This window comes from Paramisgurnus dabryanus, chromosome 3 (genome assembly GCF_030506205.2).
Source record: "Paramisgurnus dabryanus chromosome 3, PD_genome_1.1, whole genome shotgun sequence".
Classification (NCBI taxonomy): Eukaryota; Metazoa; Chordata; class Actinopteri; order Cypriniformes; family Cobitidae; genus Paramisgurnus; species Paramisgurnus dabryanus.
Window position 1 is genome coordinate 39,062,859 of NC_133339.1, and position 16,184 is coordinate 39,079,042.

General features: G+C 36.3%; 2 protein-coding genes across 2 annotated transcripts; both read right to left on the minus strand.

Annotated features, from left to right (window-relative positions):
* Positions 1-642: 642 nt before the first annotated feature.
* xab2 (XPA binding protein 2) lies at positions 643-10,317 on the minus strand. Its single transcript, XM_065247435.2, has 19 exons — positions 10,167-10,317; positions 9,517-9,665; positions 9,313-9,436; positions 9,035-9,232; positions 8,816-8,950; positions 5,641-5,805; positions 5,406-5,550; positions 5,172-5,323; positions 4,974-5,093; positions 4,756-4,887; positions 4,545-4,676; positions 4,342-4,455; positions 3,667-3,829; positions 2,921-3,111; positions 2,675-2,797; positions 2,416-2,587; positions 1,282-1,408; positions 1,018-1,124; positions 643-944 (listed from the first exon to the last, which is right to left on the minus strand). Exons 1-19 carry the CDS (start codon positions 10,200-10,202, stop codon positions 883-885), a joined length of 2,547 nt encoding a protein of 848 aa, XP_065103507.1. The 5' UTR covers positions 10,203-10,317; the 3' UTR covers positions 643-882.
* A 670-nt stretch (positions 10,318-10,987) lies between these two features.
* On the minus strand, positions 10,988-15,942 carry LOC135744879 (uncharacterized). The gene is made up of 11 exons (XM_065263259.2): positions 15,783-15,942; positions 15,562-15,685; positions 15,258-15,433; positions 14,960-15,142; positions 14,139-14,259; positions 13,891-14,036; positions 13,459-13,602; positions 12,127-12,265; positions 11,729-11,937; positions 11,584-11,622; positions 10,988-11,488 (listed from the first exon to the last, which is right to left on the minus strand). Exons 1-11 carry the CDS (start codon positions 15,873-15,875, stop codon positions 11,126-11,128), a joined length of 1,737 nt encoding a protein of 578 aa, XP_065119331.1. The 5' UTR covers positions 15,876-15,942; the 3' UTR covers positions 10,988-11,125.
* Between the last annotated feature and the right edge of the window lie 242 nt (positions 15,943-16,184).

Sequence of the window (16,184 nt, forward strand, 5' to 3'; positions counted from 1 at the left end):
TTTTGCCACTTGCTTTGAACTTCATACATTAGAATTTAAGCCAAAACATGTCTTAAACATGCTACCGTATGAGTATTATATAAAATTCTTTCAATGATCAAAATAATGTATGTATTTAACTCAACACTTCCTTTCAAAATGGTTCAAATGGACCAGTAAACAGAGAACTGAATTCAAAGCCTGAGTCACATGGTGTTAAAGGGACCACTGCTGTAACTTTTTAAGAAGATTAACTCTAATTTTGCAGGCGCAAGTTTGTTTTTCTCTTTTCTTTGGTTTTCATTTAAAAGCACTAAAAGTGTACAGTAAACAACCCTTTCCTTAAAATAATTAAATTGTTCTTATTTTTAATGAATAAAACATTACTTTTAAGTAAATAAAGAATACATCAAAATCCAGAACAAACTTTCAAGTAAGCCAACATGTTGATTTAAGGTACAAGGAAATGTTTGCAGTATTTATTGATGAAATATGCTTTGTTTTTTTACTGGTGGATTCCTGAAACCACAGCTTCAGATGTGTGCGCATACAAAACTCTGAACAGTGTCATTACAGCTCTCACTGTTTCAGCTCCACCCAAGTGTCCTTGCAATTATGGGCAGTGCTTTCATGGACATTACGCATAACAAACAAACATGCAGATCTGTTTGTCACAGTTTTTATTGTACTTTAGACTGGAAAAATATCAGTTTTAACTTATGAAAGACAGAAAAATAAAAGCACAAATGCTGAGAAGACTGCCACCCAGTGGTCTGAGCTGGTACTGTAAAGCCTTTAAACAACATCAAACATGTATGTTTAATCGATGTGCAGGTTATCCTTCTTCTTTTCCTCATTGTAATCCATTATGACCATCTGTAAGTGTTGAGTTTTGTGACCGATTCAATCATCCTTTAGTCCTCCAAATACAGCGGTAGGAACGGACTTCTGTTCTAGCTGGACCTCTGCAATGAGACAAACTCATTTAATCACACCACTCAATCTTAGTTCAAAGTACCAAAGTTTACAAAAACTAACCATCTGGTTCTCCATCGTCTGCATCCTCATCATCATCGTCAATGTCAATCTCATCTGGATTAGCTTGTTTGGCCAGTTCGGCGAGTTCGCTGCGAGATGTGTCACTCCTATACAAACCAAACAAAGGTCAATGATGCTCAAGCGAATATTACAATAGAAATGCCACATGAAAAGGGCGGCATCTTTTAAATAATCCTTTATGATCCACTCAGACATGCTTTGATTCATGTGGTGGCCCGCCTCGAACTAGGGCACAGTACAGACCTGACGAAAAGGATCTTGTCTTTAGGTTTGGGTTTGTCCTGCTCCGCTTCTGCAGCTAGCTGCTGGGCCTTCTGCTCCAACAACCTCATGTCATCTACTCCGCTCTGCCCTGGAGCAAGATCTGATACTACAACACACGTACAATTAAAGAGTATACACACACAGGGAAAAGTTTATGCTATTTTTGGCTTCAATTTTGGCCTAAAGGGATAGTTCACCCAAAAATGAAAATTGTCATCATTTACTCAACTTCATGTTGTTATAAAAAACCTGTATGAGATTCTTTATTCTGTCAAACACACAAAAAGATATTTTAATATTTAAATGATGGTAAGCACACAGTTGACGGTACCCATAGACTTCCATAGTAGGACAAAAAAAACTATATATACTAGTATAGACCATTTCAAAAGATGTAAACAACGCTGGTCCAGAAGCACTTCCTGTTTCAGTTTTTTAACACTAGATAAACGTTGGTATAAAATACAACCAACAGAACATATAGAACTGAATCAAAAACTTAAACAAACGTCTTAAAGATAATGATATATGTGAAATAATATAAAAACAGTCACAAACTGAAACAGGAAGTGTTTCTGGACCAGTAGTGTTTACATCTTTTGAAATGGTCTATAAATACTATAAAAGTCAATAGTAGGATTAGTTTTTGTTTACATAATATATGTGGGTGTACTGTGTATAATAATTATAAATAAATGCAAACACACAGATGCATGTATATATTTATGCAATATTTACATGTGTATATACAATTTTATAATTATATATAATTTCTATAATATATAAATATAAATATTAATTATATAAATAAATATATTTTCTATAAATTATATCATCCATGTGTATGTATTTATTTATACATAGTTATTATAGACAGTACACCCACATATATTATGTAAACATTGACTTTTATTCTGCAACCGATTAGTCGCAACTAATCTATACTAGCCAATAGGTACCATCAACTGTATGCTTACTATCATTGATAAAAAAAAATTGTGTTCAATACAGCTCATTTATAACAATATAAGGGAGATTAAAAAATTTAAACCATACCTTTAATTCAACACTATTATATATCAACAAAGTAAGGTATTAATAAATGAAACATACTTGTTCCACCGGCATTGGTGGTGGCCTTTAGCATCTGAGATGACATGAAGTTGACCTGTGTGTTGTAGGTGGCCTGCACACTGCGTTTAATCCGCAGCATCTCACGGATTGTGTCCTCGTTCCCGTGACGAATCTCAAACTCCTTCCAGGTTTGCCAGAAAAGAGCGGTCATCTGATCGGGACAGGAGACAAGTTTGTCAAAACTCAGAAGTATAACTGAAGCAACAAGCAATACTTTAAACAGAATGTTAAGCGTTACCCTTGGATCACAGATTTGCGAGCAGTAGGAATAGATGGCTCTTGCTCGGTCAATCTCTCCAAGTTTGCTTTCCATATCAGCAAAACGCAGACACATGTCCCTGGCGTGCTCATCTGGTAGGACCTGAGCGAGAAGAAAAGTAAAACAAAACAGAAGCAGAGGTTATCCAGCCTTGTAACAATCTAACAGATTTAGATTTATAAGTCTTATAACAGAAGGCAATGACAGAAGGACTGGAAAGTTTACCTCAATGGCTTTCTGGTAGATGGCTCTTGTGTGTGTGACTCCATAAATCTCTGCTGCCTGTTTGATGTAGATGTTGAACATTTGATGGCGTTCCTCTGGTTCAACAGCAGAAGTGGCTCTCTCGTACACAGCCATGGCATGTCGCGCCAGACCATACTCTTCCTCCAGCTTGGCATACAGCAGGTATATCGCTGTGAGATCCCACAAATAAAAATCATAATCCGAGCACAAAGCACCGTTATGTAAAAGTAGTCTACCCTTTTGCCATATTAAACTATGTTATTACCTCAACTTAGACGAATTAATACATATCTATCTTTTTTCAATGCGAGCACTGTACAGCGCGTTGTGAATGTGTTAGCATTTAGCCTAGACTCATTCATTCCTATGGTACCAAACAGGGAAGCCACCAAACACTTTCGTGTTTTCCCTATTTAAAGACTGTTACATGAGGAGTTATACTAGTAAGTATGGTGCCACAAAATAAAACTTTTTTTTGGTACCATAGGAATGAATGGGGCTAGGCTAAATGCTAACACATTCACGACGCGCTGTACAGTGCTCGCATTGAAAAAAGATAGGTTTGTATAAATTAATCTAGGTTGAGGTAATAACATAGTTTAATATGGCAAAAGGGTAGACTATTCCTTTAAATAGAGCTGGTGAAGTAATCATAACTTTCTAAATATTTTTAAGGGAAAAAAAATTCAATAAGTTTAAATGTAATGTTTTTTTGGGGAAATTACTTTTGGCGTATTTAGGAGGACACCCATCCAGTGCTTGCTCGAAAAGATCTCGCGCTCTCTCCAGCTTCTTGCCTCCATAGCGATCCATGAATTTGGTGAGGTACGTGTTCCAGATATCATGGACATTGGGCCACTTAAAGAGGGCAATGCCACGCTCATACGCCTATAAAATCACAAAAAAAATTACTTCTAAATGTAATTCAAGATCAAAGAACAAAACAAAAGGATAAAACTTAAAGGGGACATTTCACAATACTTATTTTAAGATGTCAAATAAATCTTTGGTGTCCCCAGAGTGCAAATGTGAAGTTTTAGCTCAAGGTACCATATAGATAATTTATTATAACATGTTAAAATTGCCACTTTGTAGGTGTGAGCAAAAATTTTCAGTTTTTGGGTGTGTCCTTTAAATGCAAATAAGCTGATCTCTGCACTAAATGGCAGTGCTGTGGTTGGATAGTGCAGATTAAGGGGCGGTGTTATCCCCTTCTGACATCACAAGGGGAACCAAATATCAATGACCTATTGTTTCACATGCTTGCAGTTACTGGGTTGATCTTTTTCACATTTTTTAGGTTGATAGAAGCACTGGGGACCCAATTATAGCACTTAAACATGAAAAAGTCAGATTTTCATTATATGTCCACAAAGTTATGTTTCAAGATGTGCGCTTACTTTAAAGCTGTCCTCAAAGTAGTTGTGTTCCTCGAGGAACATGGCATAGTTGATGATGATCTGAGGTGTGGCAATCCTGAGATCAATGATGCGATCATACACTGCCTTCGTAGACTGAAAAAAGTTACATATCCATTGATATTCGAGCAGCAATCTTAAATCTACATACAACACATCATGACTTTCTGAATGTTATTGCATACCTGGAATGTGCCAAGACTTTCTTCTAAGTCTGCAAGCATGGACCATACTTTAAGTGATTTGTACACTCGATTCTGCACCGGTTCGGATGAATCGAAATACTCCGCTTTCCTTGCTGGAATAGCTGTTGCTTTCTGTGAAGAAAACCATCTGTAAAATTTCAAATTTCCATCTACATTAAAACACCGGTGACAATTTCACAATTTCTCTCACCCTTAGTATGCGTAGAGCCTGATCGTAGTTCTCGTGTCTCAGCTCCATCTCTCCGTACTCGCACCACACTGCTGCAAGATCATCCACCTGTTTGTAATTCACCTTGGTGGCCTTCTCAAAGATAGTCCGAGCCTTCGAGTTAAAGTGGCATGTGAGTCTACAATAGTGCTTTTGCAAATTAAGTACAGCAAATAGTGAAAATTTAAAGGAATTCATACATCATCCAGTTGCTCATTTTCCTCATAGAATCTGGCAAAGGAAACCCAAAGTGAGTGAGGTTTTCCTGTGGCCTTCATTGGGTCTACCGTCTGCACGGCCTCTGTGTACGTGTTGATGATCTACAGATAGCATCAAACCGTGTAAGCATAAACATCAGTGAAGTAGAGAAAGACCGAAAATCCAAACAGCATACTGACCTGTCGTGGTTGGCCGTCGTAAAGTTTAACTCTTTTGTGCCACTCGTGAACATTGTGCGGGTTCTGCCGCAGCAAGACGCTGTTCAGCAAGAGCGGTCGGCGAATTATCAGCTGCTCGAATCGTGCCAAGCGTAACTCTAAGTCGATGTCTTCTGCACGGGAGATATCAGAGATTTTGTTAGACCGACACCATGGCTCATCTGCTGTAAGAGATTCTCATAAACAAACATTCACCATCTTCATCCTGTCCCGATTCAGATGTGTTCTCCATCTTGGCGGCGATCATGCTCTCCTCAAACTGCGCATAGCTGTCGAACACCTGGGTGAAGTCTCGCACGGTGACTACGGTCAGGATGGCTTCCTCATATACATCACGCGCCTTGATAAACAAATAAATAAATGACAAAAAAGGTTTTTGTTTGTGGCACATTCGTAGAAGCAACAGATGATGTTTTTCCTGCATGCTTACTTTCTCAAAGTGTCCGCTGCGGATGTAATAATCAGCCAGGGAACACCAGAGTTTTCCAAGCTGGTCTGTAAAGCGAGTGAGACCTCCTCGAATAATGGCTCCCACGTTTAGTGATGTCACCTTGTCTGGGTTTTGTGAGATGAGGTCACAGAGTTCGTGCCAGAGCTGCAACACAATTACAATTGAAAGAATTCAGGTTATATTTTAAAGACGACACTTTATGCGACTTGCATACGATGCTATTATGCATGAATCAAAATGAATACATATAGTACTGTGCAAAAGTCCTAGACTTCAACAGATTTGTTGTTTTTGTAGTGGTTTAGCAACCATGTATAAATATTTCTCAGTGTCTTTATTACAGGAAATGTGTATGCAGTACAAAAAGTCTGAATAATATTATAAGCTAAAGTGTGAAATGTTTAGTGAGAGAACCTGCAGGCTCTCTTAAACCTAAATAAAAGCCTAACTTCTAATCTAATGACTTCATGACTTCAGTCTCCTCAAAAGAGTTCAAGAGACCCGAAAATCGATGTGGATGGTCATTAACATTTTTGCTAAAACAACAAAGCTGGTGGTAGCCTAAGACTTTCCACAATACTATATATATATATATATATATCTGACACGGGACCATAAAACTAGTCATAAATAGCATGGGTATATTTGTAGCAATAGCCAATAATTCTTTGTATGGGTCAAAATTCTACATTTTTATGCCAAAATCATTAGGATATAATGTAAAGAAAATAAATTTGTAAATTTTCTATTGTAAATATATCAAAATGTATTTATAATTAGTAATATGTGTTGCTAAGGACTTCATTTGGGCAACTTTAAAGGTAATTTTTCGCAATATTTCAATTATTATTATCTTTTTTGCACCCTCAGATTACAAACTTTCAAATAGTTTTACCTCGGCCAAATATTGTCCTATCCCAACAAACCTAGGGCTAGATGATATGGACAAAATTTCTATTGCCGGTATACTTCTAAATTTTGGTCAGTACAGTATAAAAATGATAATGTTATGAATGTTAAAAAAGCCTTGGGACTGCAAAGAATGCCCACATCGAATGTCTATACAAATGAACGAATGTTGTTAAAACCTGTATACATTTATTAGTTTTAATGAAAACAAAGGAAGATATTTGGAAGAATTTTTGGGTGAACTATCCCTTTAATAAGGTCAGTCAGTGATAAATGCTGTAATGCAGGGGTCTCAAACTAATGGATTCCTTCAGTCACATTACTTCCATATAATTCGTCAACTAATTTGACATAAAAAAACTGGATTGAGGGTGTATCTTCGCCATAGTTAGGCATATTCACATGACACTTGGTAGTTTTAATGTCATGACCTAAGCATGGTTGCTAAGCTACATAAAAGCCATTGGACAGCGCTCTGGAAAAAAGAAGCGCATTGAACCATGTTTAACACACGTTATTAGGTGTGACATCTCAACTGCCACGGGACACAGTAATGTATATGAAATATCGTATATGGGTGATTCTCACGAAACCATTGAAACACCACGGCACTAATGATTTTAGCTATAAAATGTGTAATATAGTAATTAGGGCTGGGTATCGATTCAGATGTTCCAGATCGATTCAATTTCGATTCACAAGCTATCAAATCGATTCAATTCCGATTCTCGATTCATTTTTCGATTCCGGTTCTCGGGATGCTTCCATACCTCTTACTTTTATGTTAAGGGGGCATCAACGTCGATGAAGCACCTAAAACCGCCATTTTAAGCACTGAATGAAAGAATGACAGGCTCCTTGGTAACATTGTGCAAGGCAAAAAAGAGGATGACATCTAGTGAAGAAGACTAGTAATTTGATTAACGTTAATCTTACGTTCATTGTTTGCAGGAAAAAATATGGGGGAAAAAATTGATTCTGCTCTTTGAGAATCGATTCTGAATCGACCACGTATAATAAAACGATTAATCGAAAATTCGATTTTTTTTTTTGCCCAGCCCTATTAGTAATATTAAAAAGCATCAGAATTAACACAATACTGTGTTCTACCTTGCACAATGTGTGATTTCAACATAAGAATTTATAATTTGTCAATTTTATCTCATTTTCTGCTGAAATTCTCATTACCGCAATGTGTCCGGCTGTGTTTGAACATGCGTTATGTTGTAATTTAATCAAATTAACACAAAAATATTTAGAAAAAAAAATGGATGTTTTGCTAGACTACTTTAGATGACAGAAAAAATATTTACTGAATATTCATGTATAATAATAATGAAGAAAAATTTGGAAAATGATGTGTCCATGCCTGATGTTCTCATCCTCCGCAACACTTTTTGAGAACAGTTTAAGCACACATACAGAATTTTAATAAAGTTTGATTTTGAGTGACCAAGCACATGGACCAGTTACTTCAAGATGGCTACCAGGTAAGATCATTTTTTTACAGTTAATTTGAAATATTGTCTTGTCAGAATGCTTACACGATATTTTGATTATCATCACCGCAACAGATGCTTATTAAATGTTAATTTAATTAATAGAAGCATAATACTTTGATTTGAATGCATGTGCAGAATCTCCAAATTATGTTCTTTCAGGTTTGTCATGTCATTTTGAAAATATGTCAGTGTTGATGTTTTGTTGATTGTTGCGGTAATGAGATTTTTAAGGACTAATTTTTTTAATTATGTTACAAAAAGTGTTAAATGATAAGTAAAAGTGTTTAAATTAATGTTCCCATTTACTCCAGACTTTGTTTTTCAATGTCTGGTGGGAAAAAAGTAAATTTAAGCAATTTTTACATTTTCATGCCTGACATTTTTAAAACCAAGTTTTCGTGAGAATCACCCATATGCGTTTAGAAACCATATCATTGTAATTGGAAAAAATATATATACACACCACAAAATATAATGATACTGAATTATTTTGCAGCCTTAAACAAACCATACATCAATAGAAAGCTTATTTATGACTATTAGTATGGTTTTGTGGTCCAGGGTCACATATAAAGTCACATCAAAGACTTTTAAATTCAATAAATCATACCAAAATATCTAAACTGAATCACAACCAAACTTCATATGACATGATGTATGGCACATTAAATAATCATAATTACAGCAAATATATTAGTGGACACGTAAAAAAACTCACTGAATAAAGTGCAAAACCCGCTTACCTGATAATTTGACTTCCCCTCTTTAGAAACAAAGTTTTCATCATTGACAATGGCTGCCAGGCGTAGTGCGGCTTCATCCAGACGCCCGGCTGAACGCAAGAAATCGATGTATTCTTCTGCATTCTCGGGAGATAACTAAACAGAGTACAAAGTACATATAAAAAAAATTAATAAATAGAACCAAGCAAAAGTGTATATGTGGTTTACACATAACATTACCTTTAGGTAACGTCTGTAAACACGAATAGCTGTTTCTGGCAGAGGTAAGTTACGGGAAAAGCGAAGGTACAGGGGCCAAATCCGAGTATGCTGGGTAACGGGAAGTGCTCTTAATGCCCTATCAAACGTCCGTCTGCTCCGTGTAATTTTCGACTGAGACACCATGAACTGACAATAATCGATCCAAATCCTCGGCATCTGAGAAGACAGTGAAGAAAAGTTATATAAAGTTTTGAAACGGCACAGTTGCGTCACTGTAATATATATTTTAACTTTACCTTGTGCATAAACACCAGAGCTCTCTCATGGCAGTTGTTCACCTCCTCATAGGCTGGATCTGTGACACACTTGCCTTTCACCTGTTTCCTTCTCTCTCTTAGGTAGTTGTACCATAACTTATAACTGGGGAACATTTATTAGAAAGTCAAGATCCAGCAATCTCAAAGGTAATGCATTAAAGACAATCGCGTGCATGTGTATACCTGCCAGGTAGCTCTTTTAAAGCTCTTTCATAGATCATATTGAGCACAGATTTGGGAGCATTCTGCTTGTGTTCAAGGTACCGTATCCAGCACTTGACTGAATACGGATTCCTGATGATCTCTTCTTCATATGGCAAATCATCATCTTCCTGGAAAAGACACAAGATTCATTGTTTGGATATGTGGGCAGACGTAGACGTAAACACAAGCTCAAAGCGAAGCAAGTAAGGATAGCATTGTGCTAGCAGCAACGCAAGGGTCGTAGGTTCGATTCCCAGAAAACACAACACACAAACTGAAAAGACTTGTTTGTAGATTGAATTCACTTTGGATAACAGAGTCTGCCAAACGCAATTATAATGTAATAATGACAATGGACACCGTAACTTCAAACTGTTAGCATATTAGCTAACGACTGCTGTTACACATCATGTCCGTTATTAAATCATGTATTAACCAAATTAAAGACACAACAGATATTTTTACAGGTAATAATTACAAATGTTAAACTAATAAATAACTTTAATGTATTTTATAATATGGTTTTCTATAGAAATCCTAAACTCTCACTCAGTTAGCATTCACAGCTAGCTAAATAACAGACTGTCTTCAATGTCATAAAGCGGTTTTATGAAAGCTTAAATACATACGAATATAACGTTTGCTTTTCCGCCAGGGGTTGGCATTTTCACTCGTCACAGAAATATCCGAATAATAATGTGAGAAACGAAATAACACTTGACAAAACAAAACACTTCCCACAACGTGCTGGAAACGAAGAGTACGAAAACCCCGCCTCTTCTGAATGTACTCGATTCCTATTGGCTGGTGCCTTCCTCTGACGGCATGTAGAATAGGCGTGAGCTGCGCAGACCGATCGGTGTGTGACATCACAGTGCCGCGAGAGCACATCTTTCGAAATAGCATTCCAGATAACATGGATAATGTCGTTGTTTTTTAGGCAACAAAACAGACATTTAAGTACAAAAAGGTAATGCCACACAAATAGAAGTTAAGTTAATAATTTATTGTTCACAAAAGACTGGCAAACAAAACACAGCACAGGCCTTAAATCCTGATCATCCATCACACAGAAGTTGGCCGTTTCTCAATCCGAAGGCTGCAGCCTCTAAAGGTCGCATATGCAGGCTGCATCCGTCATCAAGCCTGGTTTATTTAAGTTAATTGAGCATTACATTCGCAAATCATAACAATTTACGGTTAACTAATATTGACAGTCATCTTTATAATTGTTAATATTATGAATTAAGACAGTCTTGATGACGTATGCAGCCTGGAAATGCGACCTCCGGAGGCTGCAGCCTTCGAATTGAGAAACGGCCACTGTCTAAAAACTATACGATATATAGTTTTATATATATATATATATATATATATGATATATAGTTGTCATTTATATAAGTCTTTTTATACTTTAACACAAAAATAAACTCAAATTTGTTTAATCTGTTTACCCATTACCCGAGGCATGAAGCACAGTACAGAAAAAGTAAATTCTGTAAAAGCATAGATATTTATCCATAGCTAATATAAAGCCAGCATTAACTGAGATAAATAAGTTAAACATGCATCTGATTTTTTCTTTTCTTTATTTCCTTCTTTTTTTCTCTTTCCTACCACTATTTTTTCCTTTTTCGTTCTTGGCCTCTCTGTTCATCTCTGCTCTTTTCTGTTCATTGTTCTGTTGTAGCTGAGTACTGTGACATCTCTGGATCAGAGAGAAGTAGTCCTCGTGTGGGTTGAATGGTCCTGGATTTTCTGGATTTAGAGGTGACGGTCTTCCACGTTCTTGTCTTGCAGGCGACCCGTGAGGAGATGTGGACCTGGAGTGATGCTTTTTATGTGGGTTCACGTTAAGGGAGACAGGTCTGCCAGGTTTGAAACTGAGAGGAAGTACAATAGTTTCCCCTGGTTGTCCGATTGTGAGAAATACTTCGGGAGATTGACACGACTGTATGAATGAAACCGAACAATTACACTCACAATTATTCATATGAATTTTTAGACATTTTAGACAGTTTATAGCTGATGATTTTGTGAACCTACTTCGTGTGGAGGGAGGCGCATGGAAATTTGAAATGTTATCTGTAAAACATGAAGATAACTAAGTATTAACCCTTTATCTAAAAATATATATATATATATATATATATATATATATATATATATATACATAAATTTCAAACCTCACCTGCATGGGCATGTCATCATTCAATAACCTCTCTTTCTCCAACACAGGGCAAAATGAGGCAGATCTGGGAAGAGGTTCAGAGTCACAAAGCATCAGGATGGGTGATGCGGGTCTGGAATCAGGTTTTTTGGGTGTAGCAGGTGATGCGGGGGTCAGGATGATCTGTGGATTTCGCTCTCTTTGATTCCCAGTGCTGAAAGGCTTGAACCCTGGCAGTGAGTTGAGATGTATTATAGATTATAGTAGTTTTGTTTTATAGTAATACGCATGACAGCATGAACAAATTAATTATGGCTGAATTGAAAAAAAAAGATATATTACTGAAAGAATTAAACATGTATTTTTATTACTAGCAATCACAAGGGGGCAACACTGTTAGATAATAAAACTCCAGTTACCTATGGGTGTAGTGTTTGGACTTATTGGAATGAAGGAACTATGTTTGCTGGGTTCAAACGAGCATCGCTGGTCATCCATTCGTCTTTGCTGTGCATGATGGATCAGGGAGAAAAACTGGTCATGATCAGAACCGTGATCCTGTTCAGAAAAAAGTAAATGAATGTGTCAAACAACCTATGTAATAATATTTAAGATGTATATGGATGATTTCATTACCAACACATCCATTTTCCATGCTCCCAATAAATGTTCTGTTTCTGCAGCAGTACCCTTTAAAAAGGTCCAGTATGAAACATTTAAGTACAAAATATTACCTCTGAGGTACTAATATGAACTACTTAGGTGCAATTGTGTACTTTATGAAAGGGTACCATCCCAGTGACAGCTAGGGACCATTTTTTTCTGACAGTGCAGTGTAAATTTGTGCTTTCATGGATCATTCATGGCTCATTTTTTTTTTAAATAATTATTATTATTATTCAAAATTGACTTAATGTGAGCTAGTCATTCAGTAACATCCAAGCTTAATTGATTTATAAATATTATGCAAATTAATCTGACAGCTACAGAATACTACTTCTGCTTATAGTGGTAATAAATCCACTTTTAAATGTAAATGTAACACAAAATAAAAAAAACATTTTACAGTTCAATTATTAACATTAGTTACAGCATTAGGCTATTATAAATATACAACATTTATTAGTCTGTATTTAGTCTTTATTAGTACTATGAATTTGCACAACAAGATCACTAACATAAAAATAGGACTAATAATAATCTGAATTCAGGTATTAACTCATTTCCCGCCAGCATTTTTTTAAAAAAATTAAGTTTCAAAATTGCCTTCCAAACGTTTCTTCTAAAATATATAAACATGCAAATATATAAAATAAAAGAACAGACCCTCTGCTTTCAAACAAACAATAAACAAACAAACAAAACGGGGAAAAAACATTTCATACTATCTATATTTTTTCTCTGCTTATAAACTCTTAAATATGGGTATTTTTCTTTTAAAAAAAATTTTTTAGCAAAAAGCTGAAATAATTGCATTTTTGTGAAAGAATTTTGTTAGAGATCAGATTCAGAACAATTATTTAAAAACATAAACATAGTTTAAGATGAGTAAATAACGTTTTGGCTTCAGTTTTTTTTTATAAATTGGTAAGTATTACAGATTCACATAAAAATTCACCAGGAACCCGTTTTTTTATGCAAATGTTTTCTCTTAATTGACGAGATAACTCATCAATGGCGGGGAAAGAGTTAAGGATTATTATCAGAATCAGTAAGTGGAAAGGTGAATGAGTTTAGTACAGGTTGCCCACCTCAGAAACTGAACTGAAAGATGTTGATCTCCTGGTTGACTCTGATTCAGATAGAGGTCGTGATTGAAACTTTCTCGGGGGGGTAGGAGAGCCCAGTTGGATTTGGGGAGCGAAGCAGCGTTGATCATCAATCCGTAAGCCCTGCTAAAGGGAAAATAAACAAGAGTGCACAAAGTGTTATCACAAAATTAATAAAACTGTCCAGGTTTCTATTTCTGTGCACATATCAATTATGGTAAGAGGAGAGCACTACTAAATGATGATTATGATCTTAAAATAAGCCTGTATTCCTGCACTGTGTATCAAAAAGTCACATGTATGAAAATGAAAACACATTTGACATAATCCTTTCCTTTTAAATCTATAATTTATAAAAACTGTATAATATGATCACTTTAAACGATAAAGTCCACATATCAGTACATGACACACTTGTAGTCTGGAGATGATGTTGAAGAGTTGATCAGATTCCTGACCAGTTATATCAGATGTCGTCGCTGGAAGTGTTGCCCGTTGGTCATTTAACCGTCGATTCTGGGTGTTGGCAATAAGTGTAAAAAACTGGTCAGCATGTTTATCTGTGTGGAGGTTAAGGACATATTAGTAAAGGAAACTAGACTGACAGTTTTGGTCTGAAAAAATACGTATTATTTATAATGAAGAATTTTGTTAAGGCTAACCTGACTGTATGTTATCTATATGGCTGGTTGAATGTGATAAGGGGTTGATGGAGCAGCGTTGATCCTCAATACGTCCACGCTGAGCTTCACTAACTAGACAAAAGAGTTTGTCCTGTTCACCCTTGAGGATTACAAAAAAGTATACTTTAGTAAATTAGTAATGACAATTGATCTGTACACAATGTGTTTTGTGGCAGATAGAGTAGTAACTGTACTGTACAGTAGCCCTGAAAAGTATTTAAGGGGACATTCCACAAGACTTTTTTAAGATGTCAAATAAATCTTTGGTGTCCCCAGAGTACGTATGTAAAGTTTTAGCTCAAAATACCATATAAATAATTTATTATAGCATGTTAAAATTCCACTTTGTAGGTGTGAGCAAAAATTTGCAGTTTTTGGCTTGTCCTCTTAAATGCAAATGAGCTGATCTCTGCACTAAATGGTAGCGCTGTGGTTAAATAGTGCAGATTAAGGGGCGGTATTATCCCCTTCTGACATCACAAGGGGAGCCAGATTTCAATGACCTATTTTTTCACATGCTTGCAGAGAATGGTTTACCAAAACTAAGTTACTGGGTTGATCTTTTTCACATTTTTTCGGTTGATAGAAGCACTGGGGACCCAATTATAGCATGATATGTCCCCTTTAAACACTTCAACCACACTTACAAATAGTAATTGAAGTTTGCTCTGTAAAAATATCTCATATCTTATGTTTGCAGATGCCATTTGGTTTAATATATAATTCAATTAGGAGAAATTAGACATTTGAGTCCAAATACGTTATGTGGCCACTGTGAATAAAATACTCATAGTACTCACTTGAAAACATTCATAATCTGTTCTGTCTTTGTCTGGGCTGAAAGAGGTTGATCTAGATGGCAGCTTGTTAAAAGAGTCATCACAATGTTGAGTTGGTTTGGTGAAACTGAAGCTTGCCCTTTTCATAGAGCCTGGTGACTCAGGGGTCCGAAATTTTTTTGGAGGGGTCCGTCTCCTGAAACTCTGAATGACAAGTGGAAAGTTTGCAGCATTTTTACACCGTCCGATATATCAATGAAATATATTCTCTAAAAGTTTGAAGACCGAATGTCATAACCGATTGAAAAGAAATACTTACATGAGTGCGGCTGACCATGTTGCAGATCTGATCAAAGCTTATTTTCAATGCATTTGCCTCTTTTGGCTCTCTCATGGTGAATGCCTCCATCCCTGGTGATGAATTAAGCATCACCCGTTGCTCGTCTAATCGGTGGCTCTGACTGTTGAGCAGAAGCTTATAAATCTCATCAGGATCTGGTGTTGTAACATCCAAAGTGACAAATAATAAAAACGAGTAAAGTAGTGCAAACGCTTTTTTATTATATGTTTACATTTTTGTCAACAATTCATGCATCATAATAAAGAGGATTTATTTGTGTGACCTGGGCTATAGACCGGAGCTTGTGGAGATGTTCTTGGACCCAATGAACAGCGCTGTTCCTCGATTCTCCCACGCTGTCCATTACTTACAATGCTGATCAAATGATCCTGTTCAGGTGAAAACTCCTGCCATGCAACCATTTGGTTAAAGTCATTTCAAATGTTAATGCACATTATGAGAATCAAGCTAGCAGAAAGATGAAAATGAATAAGTGTAAAATACCTCTTGCATCTTTTTCAGTCCAGTAGTTGTCTCCAACTCTGCAATCTTCATTTGGATATTCCTTTCATTAAAAATCTGTGCAAGTTTCTTCATAACAAATCATCAGCAAGACCTGCCGTGTGAAAACACTACCATCTACGAACTTCCCATGATCCAGCGTTGATCTGAGGGCTTTCAGAAGGGTGCTTAAGCTTTAACTATAAACCCACACCCATTAGAAAACCTAGCCAGAGGCCAGTACTATAATCCTAGATAAAAACCTGTTAATCCTCTCTCCTGTAAAATAATGATGCTTTATCAAGAGAGACCTCAATCATTTGAACTCTCAACAGAGATCACCTGACACCAGCAGCCTGTGTTTAACTTTACAGAAGCCATTAGTGGATTTCTTCATATGACTCA

Bases quoted from the DNA above. Each gene is read 5' to 3' on its own strand.
- xab2 (XM_065247435.2), bottom strand. From the start codon at position 10,202: ATGCCAACCCCTGGCGGAAAAGCAAACGTTATATTC. The intron at 9,437-9,516 runs GTATACACATGC...AATGTTCCCCAG, and splicing joins TTAAAAGAGCTACCTGGCAG to TTATAAGTTATGGTACAACT. The intron at 2,588-2,674 runs GTAACGCTTAAC...TGTCCCGATCAG, and splicing joins CGCAAATCTGTGATCCAAGG to ATGACCGCTCTTTTCTGGCA.
- LOC135744879 (XM_065263259.2), bottom strand. From the start codon at position 15,875: ATGAAGAAACTTGCACAGATTTTTAATGAAAGGAATATCCAAATGAAG. The intron at 15,686-15,782 runs GTATTTTACACT...GTTGCATGGCAG, and splicing joins GACTGAAAAAGATGCAAGAG to GAGTTTTCACCTGAACAGGA. The intron at 14,037-14,138 runs GTTAGCCTTAAC...ACCTCCACACAG, and splicing joins TATAGATAACATACAGTCAG to ATAAACATGCTGACCAGTTT.